Source organism: Anomaloglossus baeobatrachus, chromosome 1 (genome assembly GCF_048569485.1).
Source record: "Anomaloglossus baeobatrachus isolate aAnoBae1 chromosome 1, aAnoBae1.hap1, whole genome shotgun sequence".
Lineage (NCBI taxonomy): Eukaryota > Metazoa > Chordata > Amphibia > Anura > Aromobatidae > Anomaloglossus > Anomaloglossus baeobatrachus.
Window position 1 is genome coordinate 100,747,654 of NC_134353.1, and position 27,605 is coordinate 100,775,258.

The window sequence follows — 27,605 nt, forward strand, 5'->3', positions numbered from 1 at the left end:
CTATTTTTACAGATTAGTTCTATAATAAATATAATACTAATAATAATAATTTTCTATATCGCCAACATATGCTGCAGCGCTTTACAATTCAGAAGTTCATATACAATCTCTTAAAGGGAAGGTGTCATCCAAAAAAAATTCTATAACTGAAAAAATGTAAAGTATTAATGTTTTAATGTTTTGTTTAAATATTTGTTTTTAATTGAGCAAAATATAAAAAAAGTTTCATATTTTCTACTCAAATACTAGGGGGAGCAGCTGCTGAAATCTTACAGAAATCCTACTGTAGAAGTAGCTCACATTACAGCTGCAGTAAAGTGGGCAGAATCTGCTCTCCTGTGTGTGATGTCACAGCTCCCCCTCCCAGTCTGGGTGTTTCCATAAGGATAAGGGAAGATGACGTTTAGGATCACAGTGCGGAGCCATTTTGTTGTTGACTACAAATGTGTAAAGTGTCACAAAGGACAGCTGCACAGTGCTCCCCACATAGCGCTCTGCACGCCCCGGTCCAGCAATGCTCTGCCACATGCATGCCCACCCGCAATGTTCTGCCACGCTCACACACAAACACACAATGCTCTGCCACATGCACGCCCACCAGCAATGTTCTGCCACGCGCACTCACACACTGCTCTGCCACACGCCCGCCCACCTGCAATGTTCTGCCACGCGCTCGCGCACACACAATGCTCTGCCACATACTCGCATACTCGCCCGCAGTGCCACACGCGCAAACACACAATGCTCTGTCACACGAACGCCCACAATGCTTTGCCACATGCACACCTGCTATGTTCTGCCACGCGCTCGCACCCACAATGCTCTGCCACGCGCCTGCTCGCAGTGCCACACGCGCACACACACAATGCTCTGTCACACGTACGCCCACAATGCTTTGCCACACGCACGCACACACAATGCTCTACAATCTACAATGGTATTTATTTACTACAATGGTCTAGCCATCTTGAGCAAATGGGGGATAGAGACAAGTTGCAGGAGCCAGACACCAGCCAATATCTGTAGTGCTTTTGGGTGCGGTGGAGATTTTGATGGAAAGTTATTCTCTGAGAAATAGTGGCGGTGTGTGGGAGGAAGTGGCATGTAGAAGTGTGTTTACTGGTGTCTTTTTTTCCGAAACACATCAGTCTCTACCATTCCTTAGGCTGCTTTCACACATCCGGTTTTTGCTGAGCAGCACAATACGGCGCACTGCAGAAAAATGCAACCGGGGTTTTTTTTTGCCGCCGGTTGCGTTTTTCCCGCATAGACTTGCATTAGCGCCGTATTGTGCCGCATTGCCTTGCGTTGCTTCCGTTTTTTGCCGGATGCTGCATATTTAGCCCATGCGGTGGCCGGATGGAACGTTGCCTGGCACGTTTTTTTGTGCAGCGAAAAAAACGCATCGCGCCGGATCCGGCGCGATTCACTATACAAGCCTATGGACGCCGGATGCGGCGTCCTGCGGCGAAAAACGCATCTGGCCGCCGGATGCGGTTTTTTGTACTAAGCATGCTGCTCAGTATGAAGACGCATCCGTCAAAAACTGGATGGGCCGCATGGGAAAAACTTATGCAACGTATCCGGTTTTTTCGCCGCATCCGTTGCATAGGTTTTTGAGCCGGATTGTGCCGCTCAGCACTAACCGGATGTGTGAAAGCAGCCTGAGGCTATGTGCGCACGTTGCTTACAGTCACTGCAGAAATTTCTGCAGCGATCTGAAGAGCACACGTGCGCTTCAAAATGCTGCAGAAAATGTCTGTAGTGAAAAAAAAAAAAAAGCCGATTCCATGCGCTCTGCCTGCAACTCCTCCCATAGACAGAGCAGGCGCTGCAGGCAGAGCGCACGGAATAAGTGACATGTCACTTCTTAGAATGTGCACTTCGGGCAGCAGCCGAATCGCTGCGCTCTAAGACACCACGTGCGCACGGCTCCTGCATAATCTTCATAGATTATGCAGGCGACGCAGGACGCATGCAGTTATGCTGCGCTACAAAGCGCAGCGTAACTGCATGTACTTACGCAACGTGCGCACATAGCCTTATCTCTGCTTTTAGGATCTTAATATCAGGAAAATCCACCTCAGAGTAATTGAAGGAGTGGGTCAGTCTAATATTCAGAATGTTCCCATTTAGACCCACCAAAAAATGCACTGTGACATCTTACCTCCATCCTTTTGTACCTATTTTTCAGTCATTTTTGGTCACTATTGTATGCAGGACCATTCACTTTACGACCTCCCTCTCCCTTTGACCTTTTCTGTCTATTATACTAGGTGTACCCTCTTTTAAGGTAATTTGTTTGGGATGTTTTCTGACTATAATAAAAACGACTATTTTGTACTACACAATAGATCTTTTTTGGTCATTCTTTTGATCTCCGTTAGATGCGCACAATTGTGTACACATTTTTGCTAGGCTGCTTTCACACTACGTTTTTTTAACATGCGTCATGAACGTTTTTTTAACGCAAAAACTGATCCAGTGCAAATGCGTTTTCATTTCAATGCATTTGCAATGGACTCGCGACAACATGCGTTCACATACGTTTGCGTGCGTTATAGTGAGGATCCAGCGAGTTGCAGTTTTTTTACTTTTTTCAAAAACGCTACTTGTAGCGTTTTGAGCTGCATCCAAATACTGTTTTTCACTGGATCCTGACTATACTGCACGCAAACGCATGTGAACGCTGGCATGCTGATAGACAGGATTCTGCTTGCTCTACTGAGCATGCCCAGAAACCAGCCTGGCGTGATCAGTCTCTCCCTCGCTCCCCCCTCCCTCGCTCCCCCCTCCCTCGCTCCCCCCTCCCTCGCTCCCCCCTCCCTCGCTCCCCCCTCCCTCGCTCCCCCCTCCCTCGCTCCCCCCTCCCTCGCTCCCCCCTCCCTCGCTCCCCCCTCCCTCGCTCCCCCCTCCCTCGCTCCCCCCTCCCTCGCTCCCCCCTCCCTCGCTCCCCCCCTCCCTCGCTCCCCCCTCCCTCGCTCCCCCCTCCCTCTGTTTCTCTCTCTCTCTCTCTCCCCCGCCTGACAGCAGTGGACGTACGTAACCAAGGTAAATATCGGGTAACCAAGCAAAGTGCTTTGCTTGGTTACCCGATGTTTACATTGGTTACGTGTGCAGGGAGCAGGCAGCCTGGCTCCTAGCAGCTGCGGACGCTCGTAACCAAGGTAAATATCGGTTATCCAAGCAAAGTGCTTCGCTTAGTTACCCGATGTTTATTTTGGTTACCAGCTTCCGTAGCGGTCAGATGCCAGCTCCCAGTCTATCACGTTCAGTTCCCCTCACTCCCAATCACATGACTTCAATGCCCGCCCATAAACTTTAAGTAACAGGATCCTGCAAAATAAGACATGCATTTGCATGCGTTTTTGTTTGTAAAAACAGGATCCACTTTTACAGCAAAAAACCTTTCATGACGCATGCTAAAAAACCGTAGTGTGAAAGCGGCCTTACCTGCATTTAAATACTCACTTCTGTTTGGTTTAAAATGCTCTCGAGTGGCAGCGTGGTTTAACATGGGTTTCATGTTTTTTCTAAAATTTGCATGACTATGTAGATGTTGGCCAAAAAAATCCATCTAAACTCAGCAGTGCAGTGGCTCAGTGCTAAAGATTACTGATGATGGAGGCTGTGAGGGTTAATCCTGGGAAAATCTCATTCTTATCTATACTAAAAGCATTTACTGAGCTCACACAGATGAGTGACCCCTAGATTTTTTAAGGGCCATTTTGCCATACACATATGTAGATGTTACATTTATTTACGAAATAAATGAAAGCCATTTTCTGGTCGTCGTAAATAAAGTGTTGTGTTGTGCAGGTTGCTAGTCACAGGGATACCAAATATATTCTTGTTTTATACTTTTTAAAATTATTGTAAATATATAATTATTGTAATTTTCTCCAAAGAGATTTATATTTAAATGTACTTTATGTAAAGGCATAATTTTCCACGCACCAGTACAATATGCCTGTAAAGAAGAAGAATGCGGTTTAGATATCTAGGCACTTCACATGAGCCCAGAGCTGCAGCTGACCTGGCTGATATCCAGTACGTCTTCGCCTGATGATGACCACCCTGTTATAATTAGAAGGCACAGATTGCTGGAAATGAATGAAACAAGACTTGACACACTCTACATTTCCCAGTGATAAGATGATTAACATATTGACCATATAATGCCAGAGAGCGAGCTGATCTTGGCTGTCTGCGCACGGTTTTGCCCGTAGAGGGGTTCTCCATGTCCGACACTTGTCTGATGTCCATATATGACACAGATAATGGCATATGGTGTCATTCTCACCGCAAGTTTCTTTTTTTGTTTTGTTTTATTTTACCATTTCGTTGATCCCTTGCTGTTGTCTTTGCTGAGTCCTACTGTTTTGTACCCCAAGAAGTAGCTGCAATAATCCATTCAGGATATTTCCTGTACAGATTCCTGGAAAGTCTGAAATACATGCAGGCTTCTGGTGACTGAGAGCCCCGTTACCAGGAGGAAATTAACTTTGTTCCTCCTGGCAGTGTTCTGCTTTCAGTCATAGGGTGCCACCAGCGTGAGTTCAGTCACCGCTCAATACACCGCTCCCCCGCCACAAACTGACACCTGGTTCACCCGAAACGTCGTCATCTTGACAATCCGGGCAGGTTCATCCTTATGAAAAAGATGTGGGTGTGTGCACAAATGTGTTAGCAGATTTCACAATACAAGAGCATAGTGAAACAGATCTTGCATCTGATGAGGCTGATAAACTTACTTTGAAAATCCATGTCTGAACAGTTAGATACTTTGGTTTTAAAGCAACACTCCAGTGTGCGGCTTTTTGTAATATTTTAGCACTGTCGTGATGCTTTAAATCGAAGTCCCCTGCCCACTACCTTATACTCCCCTTTTGGCGGCTTCACCCTCTATCGCCGTTGCTCCATTCGGTCTGGTGATTTCTGACCTGCCGGCAGCTCCAGTGCTTCATGGAGCGCACTAGGGATCACAACTCAAGACAAGTCTATGAGAGCCTCTGGCTTTCTTAGTCTTGCAATGAGCGCTTGTGACATAACTTCTGACTGGCCTGGAATCAGAAGTTGTGGGCACAAGATGACGCCGCAGGACCGGAGACACATTGAAAAAGCAGAAAACCGCCGGAGGCTAAGTTTATTTATTTATTTATTTATTTATATATATATATATATATATTATATATATATATATATATATATATATATATATATATATATATATATATATATATGTATGTATATATATATTTTTATATATATGTGTATATATTTATGTGTATATATATATATATATATATATATATATATATATATATATATATATATATATAATATATATTTTTATTTATTATATTATATTAAGCAGGGGCATACATTTGAAACGGCACTCCAGCAATGGATAAAATGAAAAATAAACTCGCTGAAGTGGTGCTTTACCTTATCAACAGGTGGGGATACTTAAACATTGTCAAAAAATTACAATGAGATGATTAGCTTTTTTTTTTATTGGATCTGCATTTAGATTCCTGTAAGCGTATGTGCTCACGATCAGGACACGATGCCTCCTGGACGCAGCATGTCCTCCCCTGCAGGACCACCAGTGCTCTCCACAGGAGATCGCCCACGATCAGGACACGATGCCTCCTGGACGCAGCATGTCCTCCCCTGCAGGACCACCAGTGCTCTCCACAGGAGATCGCCCACGATCAGGACACGATGCCTCCTGGACGCAGCATGTCCTCCCCTGCAGGACCACCAGTGCTCTCCACAGGAGATCGCCCACGATCAGGACACGATGCCTCCTGGACGCAGCATGTCCTCCCCTGCAGGACCACCAGTGATCTCCACAGGAGATCGCCCACGATCAGGACACGATGCCTCCTGGACGCAGCATGTCCTCCCCTGCAGGACCACCAGTGCTCTCCACAGGAGATCGCCCACGAACAGGACACGATGCCTCCTGGACGCAGCATGTCCTCCCCTGCAGGACCACCAGTGCTCTCCACAGGAGATCGCCCACGATCAGGACACGATGCCTCCTGGACGCAGCATGTCCTCCCCTGCAGGACCACCAGTGCTCTCCACAGGAGATCGCCCACGAACAGGACACGATGCCTCCTGGACGCAGCATGTCCTCCCCTGCAGGACCACCAGTGCTCTCCACAGGAGATCGCCCACGATCAGGACACGATGCCTCCTGGACGCAGCATGTCCTCCCCTGCAGGACCACCAGTGCTCTCCACAGGAGATCGCCCACGATCAGGACACGATGCCTCCTGGACGCAGCATGTCCTCCCCTGCAGGACCACCAGTGCTCTCCACAGGAGATCGCCCACGATCAGGACACGATGCCTCCTGGACGCAGCATGTCCTCCCCTGCAGGACCACCAGTGCTCTCCACAGGAGATCGCCCACGATCAGGACACGATGCCTCCTGGACGCAGCATGTCCTCCCCTGCAGGACCACCAGTGCTCTCCACAGGAGATCGCCCACGATCAGGACACGATGCCTCCTGGACGCAGCATGTCCTCCCCTGCAGGACCACCAGTGCTCTCCACAGGAGATCGCCCACGATCAGGACACGATGCCTCCTGGACGCAGCATGTCCTCCCCTGCAGGACCACCAGTGCTCTCCACAGGAGATCGCCCACGATCAGGACACGATGCCTCCTGGACGCAGCATGTCCTCCCCTGCAGGACCGTAGCTGCCCATGCCCACGATCAGGGCTTGGGCCGCTGTGGTCTTTCTCGCTGTTCTCCCTGCGGAGAGCTCTCTCGTTTCCGCTTCAATAAGTTGACGTGATGTGGCTCGGGAAGCTGCAGGTCAGTTTACACTGTGGAGAAAAGAAGCACAGGGGGCAAGAGATTTCTATAAATCCCGTCCATTGTGTTTGTACTGCACAACGCAGCAGTGAAAATACGCTGCCTCCAAAACGCTGTGAACCCTGATCATGGGCACGCAGCCTAAAGCCTATGTGGCAGCCATAACAGCAGTCCCATGCAAGAGCCATTATTCTTTGTCAGAAAACCAGTCTACATCTCGCAGTTACCAGTGATTTTTCTGTTTTGGATTTTCTTCGGTCACTATTTAGTGATATACACTGGTGATTTCGGCTCTTATGCTGTCATAGTAACATTTCCATTCTTTCTTGTATTTTTCTTCTCTTTGGGACCACCCAGTCGCGGGACAGGAGCCTCCATCCGGATGCTGTAATGGGGGGGATTATATGGCTCAGACGATCGGGTTTCCCACTGTCTCGCCTTCACCTGACAGCGGGATGAAATTGTTTGCACAACTTTATCCTATTGTGCATTTTCTCAAATATCCCCGTGCTTCACAAATTCTACAAATTGAGATGTATAATGAAATCTCATTGTGCATCCAGATGTGATTAACGTCACTGCCTTCCTGTTAACTCTCGGGCTGCTGGGCTCCCCACACCAGCTGCTTACTGGTCAGTGTCTGGAGTGTCGGTGGTCACACCACCCCAAACATAGGCCCGCTATCTCCTAACACCGCTGACTGTTTCGCTCCTGTACTTTCTAAACGTTTCTTTAGCTGCTAAAGCAGATACCGTGTTTTGGTAGATTGAAGGGAATGTGTCACATAAATATATATATTTTTAATTTTTAAAACTGGATTTTATTACATTTTAATGTGTTGCTTTATTTTGGTACTGTTTTTTTCATTTTCTGTACGTTACTGGTGGCAGCCATCTTGCCTGTGCCTTTACTTACAGTATTTGGAGATATGTTTTACGGCATCCACGTGCATATAGGCAGCAATAGACGGGCTCTGACTCCATGTCTTATATAGGAGAGCTACTAGGTATGCTCTAATCAGGGCAAAGGTCAATGTGAAGGGACGAGGGGGAGGAGGTGAGCTGTGACCATCTCCTTATGTGAGTGGTGGATGCTGCTTAATCCACTAATATAAAGAGGTGCTCTGTGTAGCTATAATCCTGCCCTTGATGATAATGAAACTGCTGAAAAGTCCTCTGCAAAGAGTAGCATAAGGCCTAGTAGCCTGTGTGAAAGCTCACAAAATAGATATATATATCTATACATCGAGATAGATATATATATATATATATATATATATATATATATATATATATATATATAATATATATATCTCTCAATAGATTATAGATATAGCAATAGATTATAGATTTATATATTATATATAATATATATGTAATTTGTTTTTTAATCAAAACATTAAGAGTTAAGGAATCCATTACAATATTTTAGTTTAAAGGGAATCTGTCGGTGGGATCAGCCCTCTAAGCAGTCTATATGGACATGTAGGTCATAGGAAGCTGAATAAAGTAATACCTTCTCTGCGATCCAATGTTTTATTACCGAAAAATCAATATAAATGAGCTGTTAAGAAATATGAGCCGCATGCAAATATCTGAGAATTGGCCTCCAGTGATTGTTTTATACGAAAGGGGACTTTATCAATATGACTTCTGTAGATCAAGAGAAAAGGAAACTCAATTGGTTTCAGAGAAAGACAATAAAGCTGCTAGAACGACCCTGCAGTCACCTGACCTGAATCCATTAGAAAATGTATGGAAGATTCAGACAACTGTATATTTTGTCTGAAGATCGCATCTCGTGCTCAGACTGACCGGCGGCTCTCCTGACCTGAGCATGTCAGCGTGTATTTCTATGCAGCTTTCCTGTTCGTGCAGGAGAGCCGTCGGCCAGTTCGAGCATTGAGATCCTCGGAGAGGTCATTCGGCTGTCTGACTGTGCCCTAAAGCCCAGAGTTCATAGAAGCATACAGATCCTTCAGGATTTGAAGTGTTTGTGTGGAAAAATGGACAAAATCACACCTGAGCAAGGCATATGACTAATTTCTCCAAACAGAAGGCTTTTGAAGCTGTCATCACCAACAAAAGCTTTTATAAGAAATATTCAGTTTCAGAAAGCGTGCTAAATACAGTTTCCCTGTGTGATTTCTCATTATTACACATCACTAACTTTATAGACCTCTATGGTTGGATTTCTCTGCCTGTATGGATTGGATGGGTTGTTACTGTCATCTGGTGAGAAATTCATGTCAATAGCATCTTTAGAAGTAGATTTACTTAAAAAAAATAATTGGTGAGCTGTTCAATACTTATGTCACCCACTGTACATATAAGAAAAAACATGAAGTTCTCTGGAATAAGACATTGATCGCAGATAGCAAGGTGTCATTTTATTCATTTTTTTATGACCTACATGCCATACAGATGACTTGGGATGGTTGATCCTACTGACAGATTCCCTTAAAAGGGAATCTGTCAGCAGGTTTTTGCACCTTCATGTGAGAGCAACATATTGTAGGGCAAGAGACCCTGAATCCAATAATGTGTCGCTCAGTTTACTGGATGCAGCAGTTGCGACATAATCGGAGTTCTTAGATGTTGCATGTAGCAGAGCTCAAAAAGCTAACCGCACGGACACCATAGCTTTCTGTGTACATTGACAGCAAGCTGCTTATCAGCGGAGGGGCGTGGTTGGACGACTTATCACAGGGCTGCTAGTCACCGCAATGATAATGTCTTAGTGATAAAACCTTCATTGTAAGTAAACCACATATAGCAAAATAAACTACACATCAATGAAATGTGGGTCACCCCCTTCTCCTGCTGTCTACAGATTGCTTAGCAAAAACCTGCAGACAGAATCCTTTTAAAGGGACATAATGAGTGTTCAAACCATCTACAGGTGCTTGGTGCATCATGACGTGGCCAAACATTTAAGGGCACCTTCCCATCTACTTGTTTTCCCACTGTCTCCACCCTCCCTGTTCATTGATTGACAGCTCTGACATCACAGAACCTGAGAAGGGAGGAGATAGAGGGAAAACAAGCAGGTGGGAAGGTGCGCTAAATAATTAGCCCCGCCATGATGCCCTGATTGCCTGTGCTTGGTTTGAACAGTCATTCTGTGCTGACAGTCCCTTTAGGCTGTAAATGCAGCCAACTGCACAAGTGAGAACAGCGTCTAAACTGTAAAGGTGTATTCAGGAGTGCACTGCGCCTGTACATGGCCTCCGCTTACAATCTCTGGCCCCTTTTTTCTCTAATGTGTGTATTGCCTTGTTTTCTAGTTTCTGCGTGAAGACATGAACTACAAGGACGCGTCTCACAAGCACAACCACTTACACAGAGAGGACAAACACATCACTGTGGAGGACCTGTGGAAGAGCTGGAAAACATCCGAAGGTGATGAACTACTGGCTATGTAACTCTTAAGTGTCGGCTAGTGCGTATTTATTAGGCTAAAGGGGTGGCCACTTTATATATAGGTGTACAAAAGCGTAATATACTGTATGCTCCTTCAAAGGTCTTCCTTGTTAGGCTATGTGCACACGTTGCGTATTTGCATGCAGTTACGCTGCGATCTGCACCGCAGCGTAACTGCATGCGTCCTGCGTCCCCAGCACAATCTATGAAGATTATGCAGGAGCCGTGCGCACGTGGCGTATTAGAGCGCAGCGTTTTGGCTGCTGCTCGAAGCGCGCGTTCTAAGAAGTGACATGTAACTTCTTCCGTGCGCTCTGCATGCAGCGCCTGCTCTGTCTATGGGAGGGGCTGCAGTCAGAGCGCATGGAATCGGCTTTTTTTTTTTCCATTACGGACTTTCTGCAGCGATTTGAAGCGCACGTGTGCTGTTCAAATCTAGGCAGAAATTTCTGCAGGGACAGAACGCTACGTGCGCACATAGCCTTAATCTGCATTTCTCCGGACAGCACCACCGAACCCATCCGGAAAATATCCGATGGCGGACCTCATCACCATCATGGGGAAACTTGCTGTGCCTGCGCCATTTTCCTAGTTGTCCTGGTCCTGCAGAAGGACAAATGAAGGATTGGTATGAGTGCGTACACCTCAGAAAAAGTGTCACGGGCGCATTGCATTAAAGGGAACCTGTCAGCAGATTTGGGGCCTATAAGCTGTGGCCACCACCAGTGGGCTCTTATATACAGTACTCTAACATGCTGTATATAAGAGCCCAGGCCGCTGTGAAAACATAGAAATCTCTTTATAATACTCACCTAAGGGGCGGTGTGGAGCAGTTGGGTCAGATGGGCACCTACGTTCTCCGGGTGCAGCGCCTCCTCTTTCGGCCATCTTTGTCCTCCTTCTGAAGCTAGTGTGGATGACGCGTCCGTCATCCACAATAGCCGGCATTGAGTTTCTGCGCATGCGCACTACAATACTTTGATCTGCCTTGCTCAGGACCCCAGTGTTGGCTTGTGTGAATGACGTAGGACATGTCATCCACACTGGCTTCAGAAGACTGAGGACAAAGATGGCCAAAAGAGGAGGCGCCGGCACCGGAGAACAGAGACACCCATATGACCCAACTGCTCCGTATCAACCGTTTAGGTAAGTATTATAAAGTGATTTTTACATTCTACACAGCGGCCTGGGCTCTTATATACAGGATGTTAGGTGATGGCCGCAGCTTATAGTCCCCAAATCTGGTGACAGGTTCCCTTTAAGTAGGAGGTGGTGATGGTTTGGGTCAGGTCACATTCACCATCAGCGGCTGTGCTGACAAGGAAGCACGGCTGTACAGTGTGAAGGAGGCCTGTATTCCCCCACACCGCTGTGCAGCTAATATATAAAGCAGCAGCTCATTGTTGGACCGAAGTCTGCAAAACTGCATGATAATGGTAGTGTGCATCTTACTATATCCCGGGAACGTTCCTTCTCTCACACCACAAATCCACTGTGGCTTATACCATGCCTCACAGTATGGGAAAATGCAGTCTGTCACCCCCAAAACTCCAGTATAATTGCATGTACCATCATATAGGGGGACGTAGTCTCTAGAAAAATCATGCTTGTCTGATAGATTTATTGCTTTTACAGAACAGAAAAATAATCAAAAAACAAAAACATTTTATTTAACATGTAATTCAGCTCTCCTCAGTGGCTTCTCAGCGTGACCCAGGGTTCTGTGAACCTTTCCACACCATCAGCATGGGTCACAGTGCCTCTTAACTTGATTGATGGCGCTCGCTTGAATGACTGGTGTGCACTGACACAGCGCAGCAGTGCGCACACTGCTAGTGCATGCACACTCTTATTTACTGTGATAGCTGCTCCCTACACTGATGGATTCTGGGGTGACGTAATCCCATTAAATACAACTCGGCACCTCTCGACATCTGACATATTTAACTCTGGAGCATTATTTATTGTAATCATTTGTTGTGTTGTTCCTCTGTTAATCCCTCTGGAAATGGAGGAATAAATTGAAAAGTGAAGTTGTGTTCTGCGTCGGTGGGGCGTGTTCACTCAGTCTGGCACAGTTGGCTGTCCCTGGACAATCTTAGACCTATAGAGATATAGATATAGATATATATAGATATATATCTATATATATCTCTATATAATATATGTGATCTGCTCCAGATGAAAACACCCAGTTGTCTATTTATGCTTTTCCAGGAGGACTAAAATGCATAGTTCTAAGAAAAGATGCTATAGTATTTTTATTACATGGGGAATACAATTTCTGACTAAGGCTAGGTTCACACTTCCGTTTAAATTGTATCAGTCACAATCCGCTGCTTTGGTAAACAACGGTATCCGTTTGGCAGATTCCGTTGTTCTCATAGACTTGTATGAGCGGCGGATTGTGACTGATGATGCTGCGTTGCACCCTCTGCCCGACTGATCAGTCGTGGAACGACTGACCGCCGGGCGGGAGGAATGCAGCATGTAACGTTTTTTGAGCAGTGCGATCTGTAGGATTTCGCTGCGTATGCGCTCTCTGGCTCACTGCACACGTAACCAGGATACACATCGGGTTACTAAGCAATGCGCTTTGGTTAGGTACCTGATATTTACAGTGGTTACGTGTGCAGGGAGCCAGCGCTAAGCAGTGTATGCTGGTACCCAATATAAATATCGGGTAACCAAGCAAAAAGTGCTTCAGGGAGCCTGACACTTCCCTGCTCGTCTCCGCCCCCTCCCGCACTTTTTATTTATATATATATATATATATATATATATATATATATATATATATATATATATATATATATATATATATATATATATATATATATATATATATATATATATATATATATAAATAATTACACACACACACACACACACACACACACACACACCTACACCTGTCCCCGTCCCTGCGGCACTAACGTACTCAGTGCCACGGCCCCGCTCGGCTCCACCCACCCCGAACTTTGCCCCCTTGCGCTCCACCCCCCTCACACAACGAAGTCCGACAAAGAATTCTGTTCTTTGCCATCTGTTGTACAACGCACCAGTCACATGCGTCAAGTGACGCATGTGACTGATGCAAAACAACGGAAATGTGAACTTAGCCTAAGGGTACCTTCACACTTTAGCGATGCAGCAGCGATCCGACCAGCAATCTGACCTGGTCAGGATCGCTGCTGCATCGCTACATGGTCGCTGGTGAGCTGTCAAACAGGCAGATCTCACCAGTGACCAGCCAGCAGCGACGTGCAAGCGACGCTGCGCTTGCACGGAGCCGGTGTCTGGAAGCTGCGGACACTGGTAACTAAGGTAAACATCGGGTATGGTTACCCAATGTTTACATTAGTTACCAGCGCACACCGCTTAGCTTTGTGTGTGCAGGGAGCAGGAGCCGGCACTGGCAGCGTGAGAGCTGTGGAGGCTGGTAACGAAGGTAAATATCGGGTAACCACCTTGGTTACCCGATGTTTACCTTGGTTACAGCTTACCGCAGGCTGCCAGACGCCGGCTCCTGCTCCCTTCACATTCAGGATTGTTGCTCTCTCGCTGTCACACACAGTGATGTGTGCTTATCAGTGGGAGAGCAACAATAAAAAAATGAACCAGCACTGTGTGTAATGAGCAGCGATCTCACAGCAGGGGCCAGATCGCTGCTCAGTGTCACACACAGCGAGATCGCTAATGAGGTCACAAAAAACGTGACTCAGCAGCGATCTCAGTAGTGATCTCAGTAGCGATCTCACTGTGTGTGAAGCACCCCTAAGCCAGACATGTCAGGAGAGGTGGTGGGCTCTGTGTGATGAGGTCAGCTATGGTTGGAGGTGACTACTGATTAGCACAAGGCTGTATTAGACATGATTGGGCTTTGAGTCCTATCTTTAACATTGCAACTGGCCCACATTGTTCAGTTTTATCCATCCAACAAATCTGTATTGAATGGTTAAGAACTGAGACAGAATGAAGGGAGAACCACGTTCCCGTCAAGACCCTAGAGGCCAAATGTGAGTCAGTCCTAGCACTGGAGGTCCAGGATTATGTGCTGCGCAGATTTGAGCAGGCGTCAGCCTCGGCCTACACCAAAATGAGCAGTTGTCGTATGTGAAAACATTGGTGCACAATTGACCCTTGCTTTGCTGTGTAGCCTCTGGCTACATAACGATTTATTTCCCGTCGTACGCCCTGAAGAGCAGCGTACAGATTCTATAGTCACATATAGGGATGGTTGCTCAGTATGTGCTCTGGCTGCGTTGATGGCTCAACAGCCAATCCGTGAGCTCAGCGGCTCTGTGGGTTGCGCGGCGTGTACACTGGCTGAGCCACTGAGCTCACTGATGAGCTGCTGCACGGTCACATCATGTCTTCCGCACCCCAGCCAATACCAGAAGCCAGGATCAGTGGCGGAGACTCATCAGTGGACCTGGGGAGGGTGGGGTGAGTACAGCGTGGTGTGTTTCTTTATTGATATCCTGAAACCCAGGACCCACATGTCCTGAAGGGGAACAACCCCTTGAAGTCAAACCAGGAGACCCACAGCCAGACACAAGGAATAAGCTTTCAGAGTGGGCCAGTGTTTAGTCCTATTTTATTCCTGCTGCTCCCCTGAGTACACCGCTTGTGTTTTTGTTTTTTTATTCTGCCATCTAGTTCCAGATATATGGTCCTATTTATTCAGTGTTAAAACATTTGGCCTTTTACCCAGGGGAGTGGGCTCACAGGATTGTCTGGTGGTGTATGTGGGCTGCTGTGTATTATTACCCGCTGAGCCCTATGTAGTGTACGGCCGGCGGCTGCGGGGGAGGCCATGCACTGATATCTCAGGTCAGTAAAAAGACGTATTGGTGGTCAGTAGGGGTTAATCTGATTCCTAAGAAAATGTGATAATTGATATTGATAATTATCAATATCAATTATCTGTACAGTCCCTCACTGGCGATAGCTGTGACTTTTTCTTGCTAGATTTGAGCAGACATTTTTGCGTTGCCTCCTTTGCCATGGAGGAGTTCTTGTTAGTTTGGACGTATCGGGGTCATATAGGCAATGATGGGGTGTTCTCCAGTGCCATGTACCTGGCGGTAAGAACAGTACCTGAGAGAGGCCACGTGCACACGGTATTTGGTGAGTTTTTTTACCTCAGTATAAAACCAGGAGCGGGTGATAAATCCAGCAGTGGTGACGTGTTTCTATTATACTTTTCCTCTGATTGTGCCACTCCTGGTTTTAACTACAAATACTGAGGTAAAAGTCTCACCAAATACTCAGCGTGTGCACATGGTCTTACTCCGGTACTGTGCTTACCGCCAGATGATTAGTTTTCTCCAGTGATGAGTGGTATCCTCCACATGCCGGACATACGTATCGAACAAGGACTGTCTGGCCCTATTCCCCATTATTAGGGCACACCGCACACATTCCCATACTATTACTGCTTCATAGTGCTCAGGTAACGTCTGGGCATATAGAGAGGTCAGTATAATAAAGTGTAGAGTGGGGACAGGAGCACACACTGGGGTGATACGCTATGGAGGGAGAGTGGGTTAACGCTTGTGATGGCCACGACTATGTGGGCATGAAGAAGACCACTGCTGCCCCGAGTCTGGTGGAGGAATCCTCCAGGAAATGTTGGATCCAGGTTAGGTGGGCAGCACTGCAGAAGTAAATGGAGTCTTCAACAATGATAGTAATAAGGTTGTTATTCCCGAAGCCTTTGGACGCCATAGCTGTGACTTTATCTAGTGAAGAAAACACAATTATTATTTTTTTTCCCACTTGATAAAGGCGCCAGTACAACACTGTAACGCTGTGTGACTAAAAACCCTTATTACTATCATTGTTGAATGGATCAGTCTTTAGAAGAAATAAAAGATTAACATCCTATTAAAACCAGATACTTTAGTTTCCATCTTGCATCTGGTTTTGTTCTGTGTTTTTTTGTTTTGTTTTTTTTTCTAGCGCCTGCGCACCTCCAGCGTTCTGGGCATGTGCAGTACTGACAAACGGATCAGTCAGCGGACATCGGAACAGATGTGCACCCATTCTGATCCGTCATTCTAAGGCTATATGCACACGCTGCAGTTTTGTTTTCTCCTAAACTGCAACAAAAACTGCACCTTGTCCCAGAGTGCCTGGAAATGTGTTTAAAAAAAAAAAAAAAAAAAAAACTTGTGATGTTGGTGCGTTTTTGTCAATTCAGATTTGATGTGTTTTTCAGTAGAAAGTGCAACAAAAACACAAGGAGATAGAACATGCTGCGGTTTGGGTTTTTTTGGCAGAAGTTTTTGACAAACTGCAGACAAAAAACTGCAACATGTGCACAGCAAATATGAATTCTCAGACTTTGCTGGGAAGTCAAAAGTGAGAAGCTTCTGACAACAAAACTGCACTAAAAAAAGCGACAAAAACTGCAGCGTGCACATTTAGACTTGGGGTGCGTGCCCACAATCAGCATTTGCAGTGTTTTGGATGTAGCGGGTTTTTGCTGTGTCCAAAACGCTGCGTTGTACAGTACAATCACCGTGGATGGATTTCTAGAAATCCCGTGCCCACTGTGCTTGTTTTTTCCGCAGCGCACACTGACCTGCGGTGCGTGTTTCCAGGCCGCAGCATGTCAATTGTTTGCTGCAGAATCGCATGTGTCCTCCGTAGGGACAACACAAGCGAGAGACCGCAGCGCACTGAACCCTGATCATGGGTACAAGCAGCGGCAGTCTCCTGCGTTCCCCTGCGGAGGAGACTTGTGGCCCCGCGGGTCAGGACCTGCTGCATCCAGGACGCAGTGAGTCTGGATTGTGGGCACACACCCTAAGGTCTCAATGTTAAAAAAAAAAAAAAAAAAAAAAAAAAAATCCCCTGCTGTTTTGTTTTTTTCTTGGACCAAAAAGTTGTGATCAATCCAGTTTCTGATCCAGCTGACAAATGGATAACTAGAAAGGAGACTGATATTTAGTGACCCGTCCGTTCCCGTTACGATGAATGGATCCAATACCGCAGTGTTTTATTTCTGTTTTTATGATTCCAAATGTAAATAACTACTGGACTTGTGACCAAGGCTTAAAATGCGTTATGTAACAGTACCAAGGTGTATTTGTATCCTAACAATGGTGAGAATCCGTACAATAAATGTATATTGTCAGTGCATAAAAAAATAAATTGTGGTGGAAATTTTTTTTCTGCACTATTCCTATATTTAAATATGTCCATATATTAAACGCTAATTTATACATGTCATGTTGCCTCTAATGGCAAGAGTTAGCTGAAGAATGCCGAATTGTGTGGTGGGTCAGCGGGCGCACGAGCTCAAAATAATGTCCAAATATGAAGGTAATATATAATCTACCTGCTTAATAGTAATCCAGTGGATGCCTCCTCCCAGGAGATGATTACAATGTGTATTTTGGCACTACAGACGGCAAAGCTCTGTCCTTAATATTGCAAAATTCATCCTTGCAAACCGGAATAACTTGAGTAAATGAACTTTAAAGACGTTTTCTCATCATAAATGGGTTGTTAGATAAGCTGCATTGTAATTTACCTCTTATTAAAACTTCTGAAGAGCAAAGGGATTTATAATTTACCATATTTTTCGTTTTAGAAGACGCACCCCAAATTTAGAGATTAAAAAAAAATAAAAAAAAAAAATAAAAATGGGGTCAGTCTTAGGCTATGTTCGCACGTTGCGTTTTTTACCGCGTTTCTGCAGCGTTTTTGGCAGCAGCGTTTTTGGGCAAAAAGGCATGCGTTTTTGATTTCCAGCAAAGTCTATGGGAAAAGCAGAAATCCTGTCTGCACTTTGCTTTTTTTTCAGCAGCGTTTAATTTGCATATTTGTGGTCAAAAACCATGCTGAAAAAGAAGCAGCATGTCAGTTGTTTTTGCCATTTCTGCAGCGTTTCCTTAACATTGGAGTCAATGAGAAATGGCAAAAAGCTACCAAAATCACAATTCCTGCGTTTTTCATGCTTTTTACCTGCTTTTCAACTGCGTTTTTGGCTCCAAAAACGCATGCTTTTCTGGCCAAAAATTAATGGGTTCTAATGTTCCTTTACACACACACAATAACCGAAAATTTAAATGTTAAAAAATAATAAACTTTAGCTATTTTTCTGTTAAAATGTGCATAACCACTATTATTACATTAAAATTGATAATTTCCCATATAATTTTATTAAAAGTTAATTTTATACTTTTTTTCTCTTTTTTCATTCTTTTTGACTAATTAAACTTTATTTCTCAGTGTCTTGATCTCAAAAACGCATCTGCAGAAACGCAGGTGAAAACGCAGGTAAAAAGCGCTAAAAACGCACTAAAAACGCGGTAAAAACGCATGCGTTTTTAGCGCTAAAAAATTGTCAAAAGCCATTTGGTCAAAAACCAAGGGAAGGAAAACGTGCAGAATAAACTGCAGGTACACCGACGCAACGTGCGCACATAGCCTTATACTCCGGTGTTGTCTTACCGGAGGAGGGCAGCAGTGGTGGTGAAGTGGGGTCACAGGAGGCAGAGGTTGTGCTGGCAGCCGTGGCAGGTCCGTGGTGGCAGCAGCGGTCAGTGGCAGCAGTGATGCCAGGTCAGTGGTGGAGCAGGCCGGTGCGGTGAGTGTCCCAGTGTGTTCGCAGACCTGGTTCAAATGATGGCGCCTTGAGTGGTGCATGCGCAGATGGAGCTCTCATCCAAGGACTCCATCTGCGCATGCGTTGACTCCCAGCGCCATTATTTGAAACTGGGACCGCGGACACACTGGGAAATCTGCCGCACAGCCACTGCAGTCCGCACAGCCACCCGCCTGCACAAACAGTGGCAGACAGCAGGCTGCCCACCCGCACAGAGAGGCAGCCGACACAGACAGGCACCCGGCTGCCCGCGCGCATCCTGTCGCCACACAGACAGCCTTCCCCGGTAAAAAAAAAATATTTGAATTTTAAGACGCACCCCTCGTTTTCCTCCCAAATTTTTGGGAGGAAAAGTGTGCCTTATAATCCAAAAAATACAGTAATTTTTTACTCATTGCCTCAGTTACCGACCACTTCTGCAGTGTCATAGAGCTGGCTGGTTTCCATGGTATGGAGCACAGTGCTCACAAGCTTTTGCAATAGAGCTTGTAAGCATTGCTTTGAAATGGTCCCGATCACTGGATCCATCCAGCTTGCATTCTCCTCCTCCTCCTCCTCGCTGTGGTGATGCTGCTCATCTGAGCTGTCAATCAGGATTGCATTTCCCTCAGCAAACAAGAGTCGGGGAGTGGTGCCCTCCTGTAAATCAATCATGAGAACACTCATTTATGACTTTGGTCATGCAATATAGCCAAAATGTGTCCATGATGTGGCCAAAATTGATTGCAGCTAAAAGGAATGTAATTGTTGTGCAGCCAGTAACTTTTTTTTTTTTTTTTTTTTGCTGCAGTCAATTTTAAATATGTGCCAATTTGCATGTGAGTGCGATTTTTTTTTTTTTTTTTTTTTTGTTTTGCTGCAGTGTTTTAAATAGTGTCTTTTTGTATAATAAGTCTCCATTCACCCCCCCCCCCCCCCGTGCTGTTCTTAGGGAACGTGTCACCTATTCACCTCTGGAGCAGTGCAGTCCGATGGGCGTCACTAGTTTGACCTGACACTTTCTCTATCCTTGCAATCGCCTTAATGCACAGGAGCGCAATAGAGGGCTCTGTGGATGACGTAGGATCCGTTATTCACATGAAGCAAAATAGATGATGGTGATCGCAAGGATAAAGGAAGCGCTGGGTCAAGACCAGCGATGAGTAATTCATGAGATCAGAAGAAGCGGCACGACCCACGATGTAGCCAGAAAATTTAGTTTTTTCCAAAGGGTGCGATAAAATTGCGGGAGAGGAGCCGGGTGCAGGACCTCTACGGACAATGGCCGTTTCGCGCCTGCTAGCGATGACCATCGGACCAGACCGTCCCGCGGGTGAGTGACAGGTTCCCTTAAAGCATAGAGAACATATAGGGGGCTGGTCCAGCAACACTGGTGTAGGGCACGTTCACACTACTTGAGTCTTCATGGAGCACAAGACGCGCCAAATTCATGATGAAGCAGACGCCACGTAATGAATTCAGAGGCTCTTCTGAACAGTTTGCGCCTCTGGGATTGGGGTAGCATTTCTGGTGGGCAAAACGTCGGTAGAGATGAATCCGGCAGGCGGGTTTGGCCATACCCTGTCTCTTCTCCAACTCTGCCCATTTTGGCGGAGCTGATTCAACACTAATACTTGCAGTTATCTTCGCGTAACCGTGCCTTGCGTAAAAATTGTGACTTTTCTAAATTGTTACGCCACTTAAAAGCTTTTATGAAACCGCACCATAATGACTCATCAAGTGGGGAATATAGTCCATGTTTTGTAGCCTCCCATCTGTGTGGATTTTACCTGTAGATTTATAAACATTTTAGATCTCCAAATACAAATCTGGCCACAGTGAAAAGACGTGCAGCCGGTGAAAAGTCAATTTCTGGGCTTTTCAGCGGTCAGGCCCATGCGGATTAGATGGGGTATCCCTTTAAGGGTATGTGCACTCCAGCTTTGTTTTAGGTAGATTCCACCTGGAAGGAACTGCCTGAAAAAGTGCTAAACAATGAACATATACACTGTAATGTACCACTGCTTGCTCTGTATAGTCCCCGTTTATTTTAGTTTAATAACAACTTCAGGCTTTCAAAGCCACTAATTGGTAACTGCCTGTGCTACTAATATATACAATATAAAATGGAAAGAAGAGAAAAAACAAAGCACAAACTAGCAGTAAAAGGCTTTCGAATGGACGGAGAAATGAAGAAACACCACTGGCATTTTCCTGAAATGTTATTTTTCGGGAAAAACGCAGTGTCTAAAATATATCATGTGCACAGACACTAATTTACATGCTCCAACACCCCTGATCGGCAGTGTCTGCGCCTGCGGATAAGTGACGGGACCACCATTGCGTTACTCCAATTTGTGTCCTGAAGCTCATTATAGGCGGGAGCGGCCATTAATGGTTTGTTGCTTTTTACTCATATTCCACGAGAGCTGAGGTTTTATGTTTAGTTCCCCAGAAAATATTATTCCAGAACGTCCCCATAAAAGCTTGGCTGGGTCTCGCACTTCCTAACTCTCCGGCATAGGGTTGAATAAACAAGGGATTACACTTCTCTATTAAAGAATCAACTATGGAGTCCAAGATGAAAGGAAATCCTCGCTTACAAAATATACCCGCGCTAAAGTACAGCCTGTAAGTGTGATCCACAAAAATGTCCTGAGTATTAATCTGGATAAATGGCGTACAATGAATGATTGTAGTCATTGTCCAGCGACTAAATCTGGGCAAGCTGTGGCTTGTGGGATTAATTCCTCACCAAAACATGCGGGGAAAAAAGTGTTTTCAGACAAGAGCACTGCAAAAGGCTTCCCTTCTTTTCCAAATCTGCCGTCTTGAGGAGTAGTTTCTGTAGTATCTGAGCTGTGACTGATGAAAGAGTGTTGTCCGAGAAATATAAATGATCCACAAAAAGGATCCTCGATGTGCTTCTGGTCCTTTCCGGAGCTTGCTTGGTCCATACGGGTTTCTACTTCATGGTTCTGCCATTGACACACTACAAATGGCCAGAAATGCTAACCTGTGCCTTCAGAGGGTCATCACCGGTGGCAGGGGTCGGATGAGTGGAACCAGAAAACATGGAGCAAATGGGAGAATGGCCAGTCCTAGTCTGGTGCGCTCCCCCGCCAGCTTTTTCACATCTCTAGGTGATTGACTGGTCTCTAACTCTCTCTGTACACATGCAAGAGAGCCGTCGATTGCCTGGTAGGAGTGATTGGATGAGTGGAACCACAAAATGCTGAGTAAATGGGGGGAATGGGCAGCACTGAAATGGCATTCTGGGAGAAAAGTGGGTATGAGGATCATATATCACTTTTAAACTGTCACTAGAATTGTGCCCCCATACCATGGGCAGCACTAAGCTAAGCCTGGCTGCACAAATGCACCTAGTGCGGTGCCCCCCCCCCACCGGATTTTTCACACCTCTCTAGGTGATTGACAGGTCTCTCGCTCTCTGTACACACATACAAGAGACCTGTCAATTACCTGAAGCCAGGGCAGGAAGAAGCCGGCCATGGACCCCTCAGAACCAGTTGGGTCTGTACTTCTAGTCCCCAGCTAGCTTTTCAAACTATACCTGGCTGCCATCGTGCAATCCGGCTCTGGTTCATGTTGCCTGAGGTACGGGAGGGTTCCCTTTTTAATAATATTTTATCTCAACAACCCCTTTTTAGGACTGTGACCATAGTCTCTACATGATTCCAAAATGGAAGAGGATTATAGTTAGGAGCAAATACCGGACATTGGGGCTAGTTGAGGCCCCCCTGAAAACGTTTGGGTGGTTCTTGGCCGTGAAGCACAAACCAGTACAGCGAAAGACACCCAACATATCTAACCAGCAATACACATAGAGGAACAGTACTGTGTCTTTATGTACATTGCTGGTTAGATATGTTGGGTGCCTTTAGCCGTACTGGTTTGTGCTTCACGGCCAAGAACCACCCAGATGTTTTCAGGGGGGCCTCGACTAGCCCCAATGTCCGGTATTTGCTCCTGACTATAATCCTCTTCCATTTTGGAATCATGTATATTTTTAAAACTGTTTGGAAAAGATTAAAAAAAAATAATAATCTGCGTTCAGGAAGGCTCCGGCTGTAATCTCTGATGTAGACCATTTAATTGAATAACAGGAGAACCTCTTCTGCCTTATATGGTCCCCGTGCAGGGGCCGCCAGCCGCACTTTATACTTCTCACATTCCCGATGGCCGAGGTGATATGGATTTTTAACTCCTACAAGGCCTGTCACTATGTGAGGGATTGGATCACTAGTAAATGTTGACTTTGTAGATAGTACCTTGGTGTATTCTCCCCAATCCTCCAAGCTTTTACAACTTCACATTTGTATAAAAAAAGTGAATTCTGTATATAGTACTGGTCAAAAGTTTGCACGCAGCTGTTCATGCAATGGTTTGTTTTTTTTTCTTTTGTCTTGATCTTTTGCAATGTATGTGACTTTTAATAATCCTATTAAAACATCACATTCAATTCACATTGGGTATTTGCTCCCGCTATTATTCACTCTTTTGCAATGTGCACATTGTAGACTCAGATTGAAGGCAGCAAAACCACAAGGTGACACATATGGAAACAAGGAGTAAAGAAACACGTGAAACAAACCAAAAGATTTACTGAACTTTAATTCCTCAACATACGAGCCATTTACTTAAATATCCTGAGTGTCTGTAGATGTATATATCCATTTGCAATTATTCAACCCCATTGCAAATTGGGTTTATTAGCAAAATTTACAAATTGGGATCAGGATTCCTGAGCAACTCTTCAAGTAGCTGCTGTCTGGCATCAAGTTTGGCGCAGGTCGCAACAGCCAAAACAGCTCTACTAACTACTAAGGAGGGGTTGATGTTTTATTGCTCTACCTTATCCTGTTATCTTGCTGTACGCCCCCTAGAATTCACTAGTCAAGTGTATGTAAATACAATTTGCATATTCACTGCTCCCCCCGCCCACCTGACTGTGCATTCTCCAACACTGCTGAGAGGTGGGAGGGAGTATTGGTGGGTCAGAAGTGTAAAGTCAGTTCAGATTTACGTTCGCTTCTGCTAGCATTGGTGGGAAGGCTCATGCGCCTAAAAATTACATCCCTCAATTCTCATTTTTAGCTCTGACCTGAGCCTGATTGGCAAAGCTAGTTTCCCTGACCCCTGATGGAATGACGCTAGGAGCCCCCCTCATAATGTCATCTCCTCCCTGAAGGTTTCGCTACATCTGTGGGTGTATCAGTGCAATGGGCGGCGGCTGCAGGCATGAATCGGGGATCAGAGCGCACCCACACTGTGTATGTGCCTCTGGGCTCCTGCAGTGTCGGTGCGCACTCCAAGGAGGACTCACCCACACGGAGTATGTGCGCATGCTCACCCTGAGGAAGAGCGGGCTGTCAGGGTAGAGGGGGGAGCTAAAAATGCAAACTGCTCTGCGCAATTGGCCACACCAAGGGTTCACCGAAGCCCCCTATTTGCATATAGATTAAAAGTTGATTTCTCTACCACCAGTATACTAAAATGTATACTACTGGTATTATTTTTTTTATTGGTGCCGAGTCCTTTATATAACTGTTTAAGTATTTTGTATTTTGGGTGTGATGGGCCCCCTATAAATCAGGTTGCCAGGCTCAGTACTTCTTTGGTCAATGACCTGTTGGGAAGCTCCTTCAATAGGTAGACCGCTTCTAGAGGAGCTTGTTTGCATACATCTTTTCCCAAGGGGCAATCTTGTCCTATAAACCTCCCCACGGCTCGATTTAAGGATGAGAAGTAATGATGATCCTTTTACATTTTATCAAAGTGGATCTCTAAAAAAAATATGGAAGAAATACAGTCCACAACTCATTTTTGTGAGAACATAAGCGCGCAGATGAATTTCATGGTAATGTGGATACAGGAGCTGACAGTAGTTTTCGTCTCCTTATAGTGAAATATGAGAATATGTAAAGTCGCCCAGGCGTGCAAAAGGCTGAACTGTAATGTGACCTTTGTCATCCTTAACTTTTCTATGTGTTGATTTAACTTGTGGGTGGTGGGTTTTACACCCACGATACTACGCAAATACTTGTATTGTTGGGTGCTGTAAAAGGGAGTATCCGTACGAAAATATGTGCGTGTAAAGTAATGAAAAACTTTAATAAAAGTAAAAGGATTGGCCATAAAATGGACTCTACTTTTCCTGCAGTTCACAACTGGACAGAAGAAGAGACGCTGCAGTGGTTGTTTGAGTTTGTGGAGCTCCCGCAGTATGAGAGGACCTTCCGGGAAAACTCGGTCAAAGGAACAACTCTACCAAGGTAGGGACCATCACAAGCCTCGTAGGAGATAATGATCTGTCCAACTGAAAGGACTGTTATAAGCTACTTTGGGAAATTAAATCCGTTGCCATGTTAGACTTCACTACTTCAGGACCATGTAAGGCTAGGTTCACATTTCCGTTGTTTTAAATCCGTCAGCAACGGATGTGTTTTTTCACAGGATTTTTTTCACAGGAATCCTGTGAAAAAACTGATCCGTCGCGTCTGTTACATCCGCTGTGCGTCCGTTTTGTTGACGGATCAGTCATGATCCGTTTGTGTTTGGGACAGCCCAGTGGGTGTGCCAAACATGCTGGGCATGTTCAGTAGAGCATGACGGAATCCAGCCCTGGATTCCGTTGTAAGACTGATTACGACGGAATCCAGCACCATAGACATCCATTACAAGCTTGACGGATGTCGACGGATTCCTGCGTGGCGCGTTAATTTTGACGGCCAGAAAAACGTTACAATCTGCGTTGCTCCCTCCCGGCGGTCAGTCAAAAAACGACTGACTGCGACGCAGCGGATGCAACGCAAGGTCATTAGTCGCAATCTGCCACTAATACAAGTCTATGGGACACAACGGAATCCGCTAGACGGATGCCGTTGTTTACCATAGCCGCGGATTGTGACTGATACATTTTAACGGAAATGTGAACCAAGCCTAAAGGCCGCTTTACACGCTACGACATCGTTCAAGCGATCTCGTTGGGGTCACGGAATTTGTGACGCATATCCGGTCGCTTTAGCGATGTCGTTGCGTGTGACACCTATGAGCGATTTTGCATCATTGCAAAAAGGTGCAAAATCGCTCATCGGTGACATGGGGGTCCATTCTCTAATATCGGTGCGACAGCAGTAACGAAGTTGTTCCTCGTTCCTGCGGCAGCACACATCGGTACGTGTGACACCGCAGAAACGAGGAACCTCTCCTTACCTGCCCCTCGCCTGTAATGCGGAAGGAAAAAGGTGGGCGGGATGTTCGTCCCGCTCATCTCAGTCCCTCTGCTTCTATTGGGCGGCGGTACAGTGGCGCTGTGACGTCGCTGTGACGCTAAACGAACCGCCACCTTAGAAAGGAGGCGTTTCGCCAGTCACAGCGACGTCGCAGGGCAGGTAAGTAGTGTGACGGGTCTGGGCGATGTTGTGCGCCACGGGCAGCGATTTGCCCATGTCGCACACCCGATGGGGGGGAGGGTACCCACGCTAGCGATATTGGTACAGATATCGCAGCGTGTAAAGTGGCCTTTAGGCTACTTTCACACTTCAGTCTTTCCATCAGTCACAATCCGTTGCCTTGAGAAAATACGGTATCTTGCGTTGGAAGTCATGGAATGACTGACCGTCGGTCGGAAGGAACGGACACTGTAACGTTTTTTTGAGCTGCAAAAAAACGCAATGTGCAGGACTCCGTCGCAATCTGTCAAGAGGTGTTATGGTTTTCTATGGTGCAGGATTCCGCCGTAATCATCACACGATGGAATCCAGTGCTGGATTTCGTCATGTTCTACTGAGCATGCCCAGCATGTCTGGCACTCCCATTGGGCTGTCCAAAAAAAAAAAAAAGATAGTTACATCCATTCTGCGTCCGTTTTACGATGGATCCGTCGTGGACGGGACGGATCCGTTTTTCACAGGATTCCAGTGAATGGAATCCTGTGAAATAACTCATCCGTTGCTTCTGTTGACAGCTAAAAAACGACGGATCTGTCGTTCAGTCACGACGGACCTGGCGGATTTGAAACTACTGAAGTGTGTAAGTAGCCTAAGCGATGTGAAGTTGTGCATGCTGCTTTGCTGATGCTAAAGGTGCCTCCACAGATGGAAAAGAGGAGCGCGGTCCTGTCGTTTTTGCCTTTTGTTGAGACGCTAATCATTTATTTTCTAGAAGTCTTGTGTGTAAATATAGACTTCTCAGTGCTAAGGGAAGAGTGTGTTTAGAAAGGCCAGCTTTGAGTATATATTTCAGATACTTATCAATTTCTTGGTATTTTTAGATACTTCTTGCTTGGTACACATCAATAATTTACAGAAGTCTTCGGCTCTTTGAATATGCAGCTTAAATACAGAATGCAAGTGATTATCTGAAATTGAACCTTTCTAAAACTGAACTTGTGTTTCTTCCCACACTAACCTATCTACACCTGATACTTCCATTTACGTGTTAATAGTTACTGCCATAAGTCCCAGAGAGCACAAACGCTCTCAGATTTTCCCTTCACTCCATGTTTCTAGTCAATCCCTTGTTTGTTACCTGGAACTCAAAAACAAAATCAAAGCTTTTCTTACCTTTTTAAAATGGCATAAACTCTTACCATTGCCTTCATTCTTGTCTGAACTACTGCAGCCCACTTTTAATCGGTCTCCAGCTACTACACAGATGCCGCCACTCTGTGCCAGTCATTGCACTGGTTGCCTAACAGCTACAGAACACATCATCAGCTTAT

The 27,605-nt window shown here is 45.6% G+C and overlaps 1 protein-coding gene across 2 annotated transcripts in view; it reads left to right on the top strand.

The window, feature by feature from the left end:
* Window positions 1-27,605, top strand: part of STIM2 (stromal interaction molecule 2) — a 139,844-nt gene that overhangs the window by 79,854 nt on the left and 32,385 nt on the right. For both annotated transcript variants that reach the window (XM_075346944.1, XM_075346945.1), the window contains exons 3-4: window positions 10,122-10,236; window positions 25,044-25,155. In XM_075346944.1, the coding sequence (XP_075203059.1) occupies window positions 10,122-10,236; window positions 25,044-25,155 (227 nt within the window). The remainder of the gene's footprint in view (window positions 1-10,121; window positions 10,237-25,043; window positions 25,156-27,605) is intronic.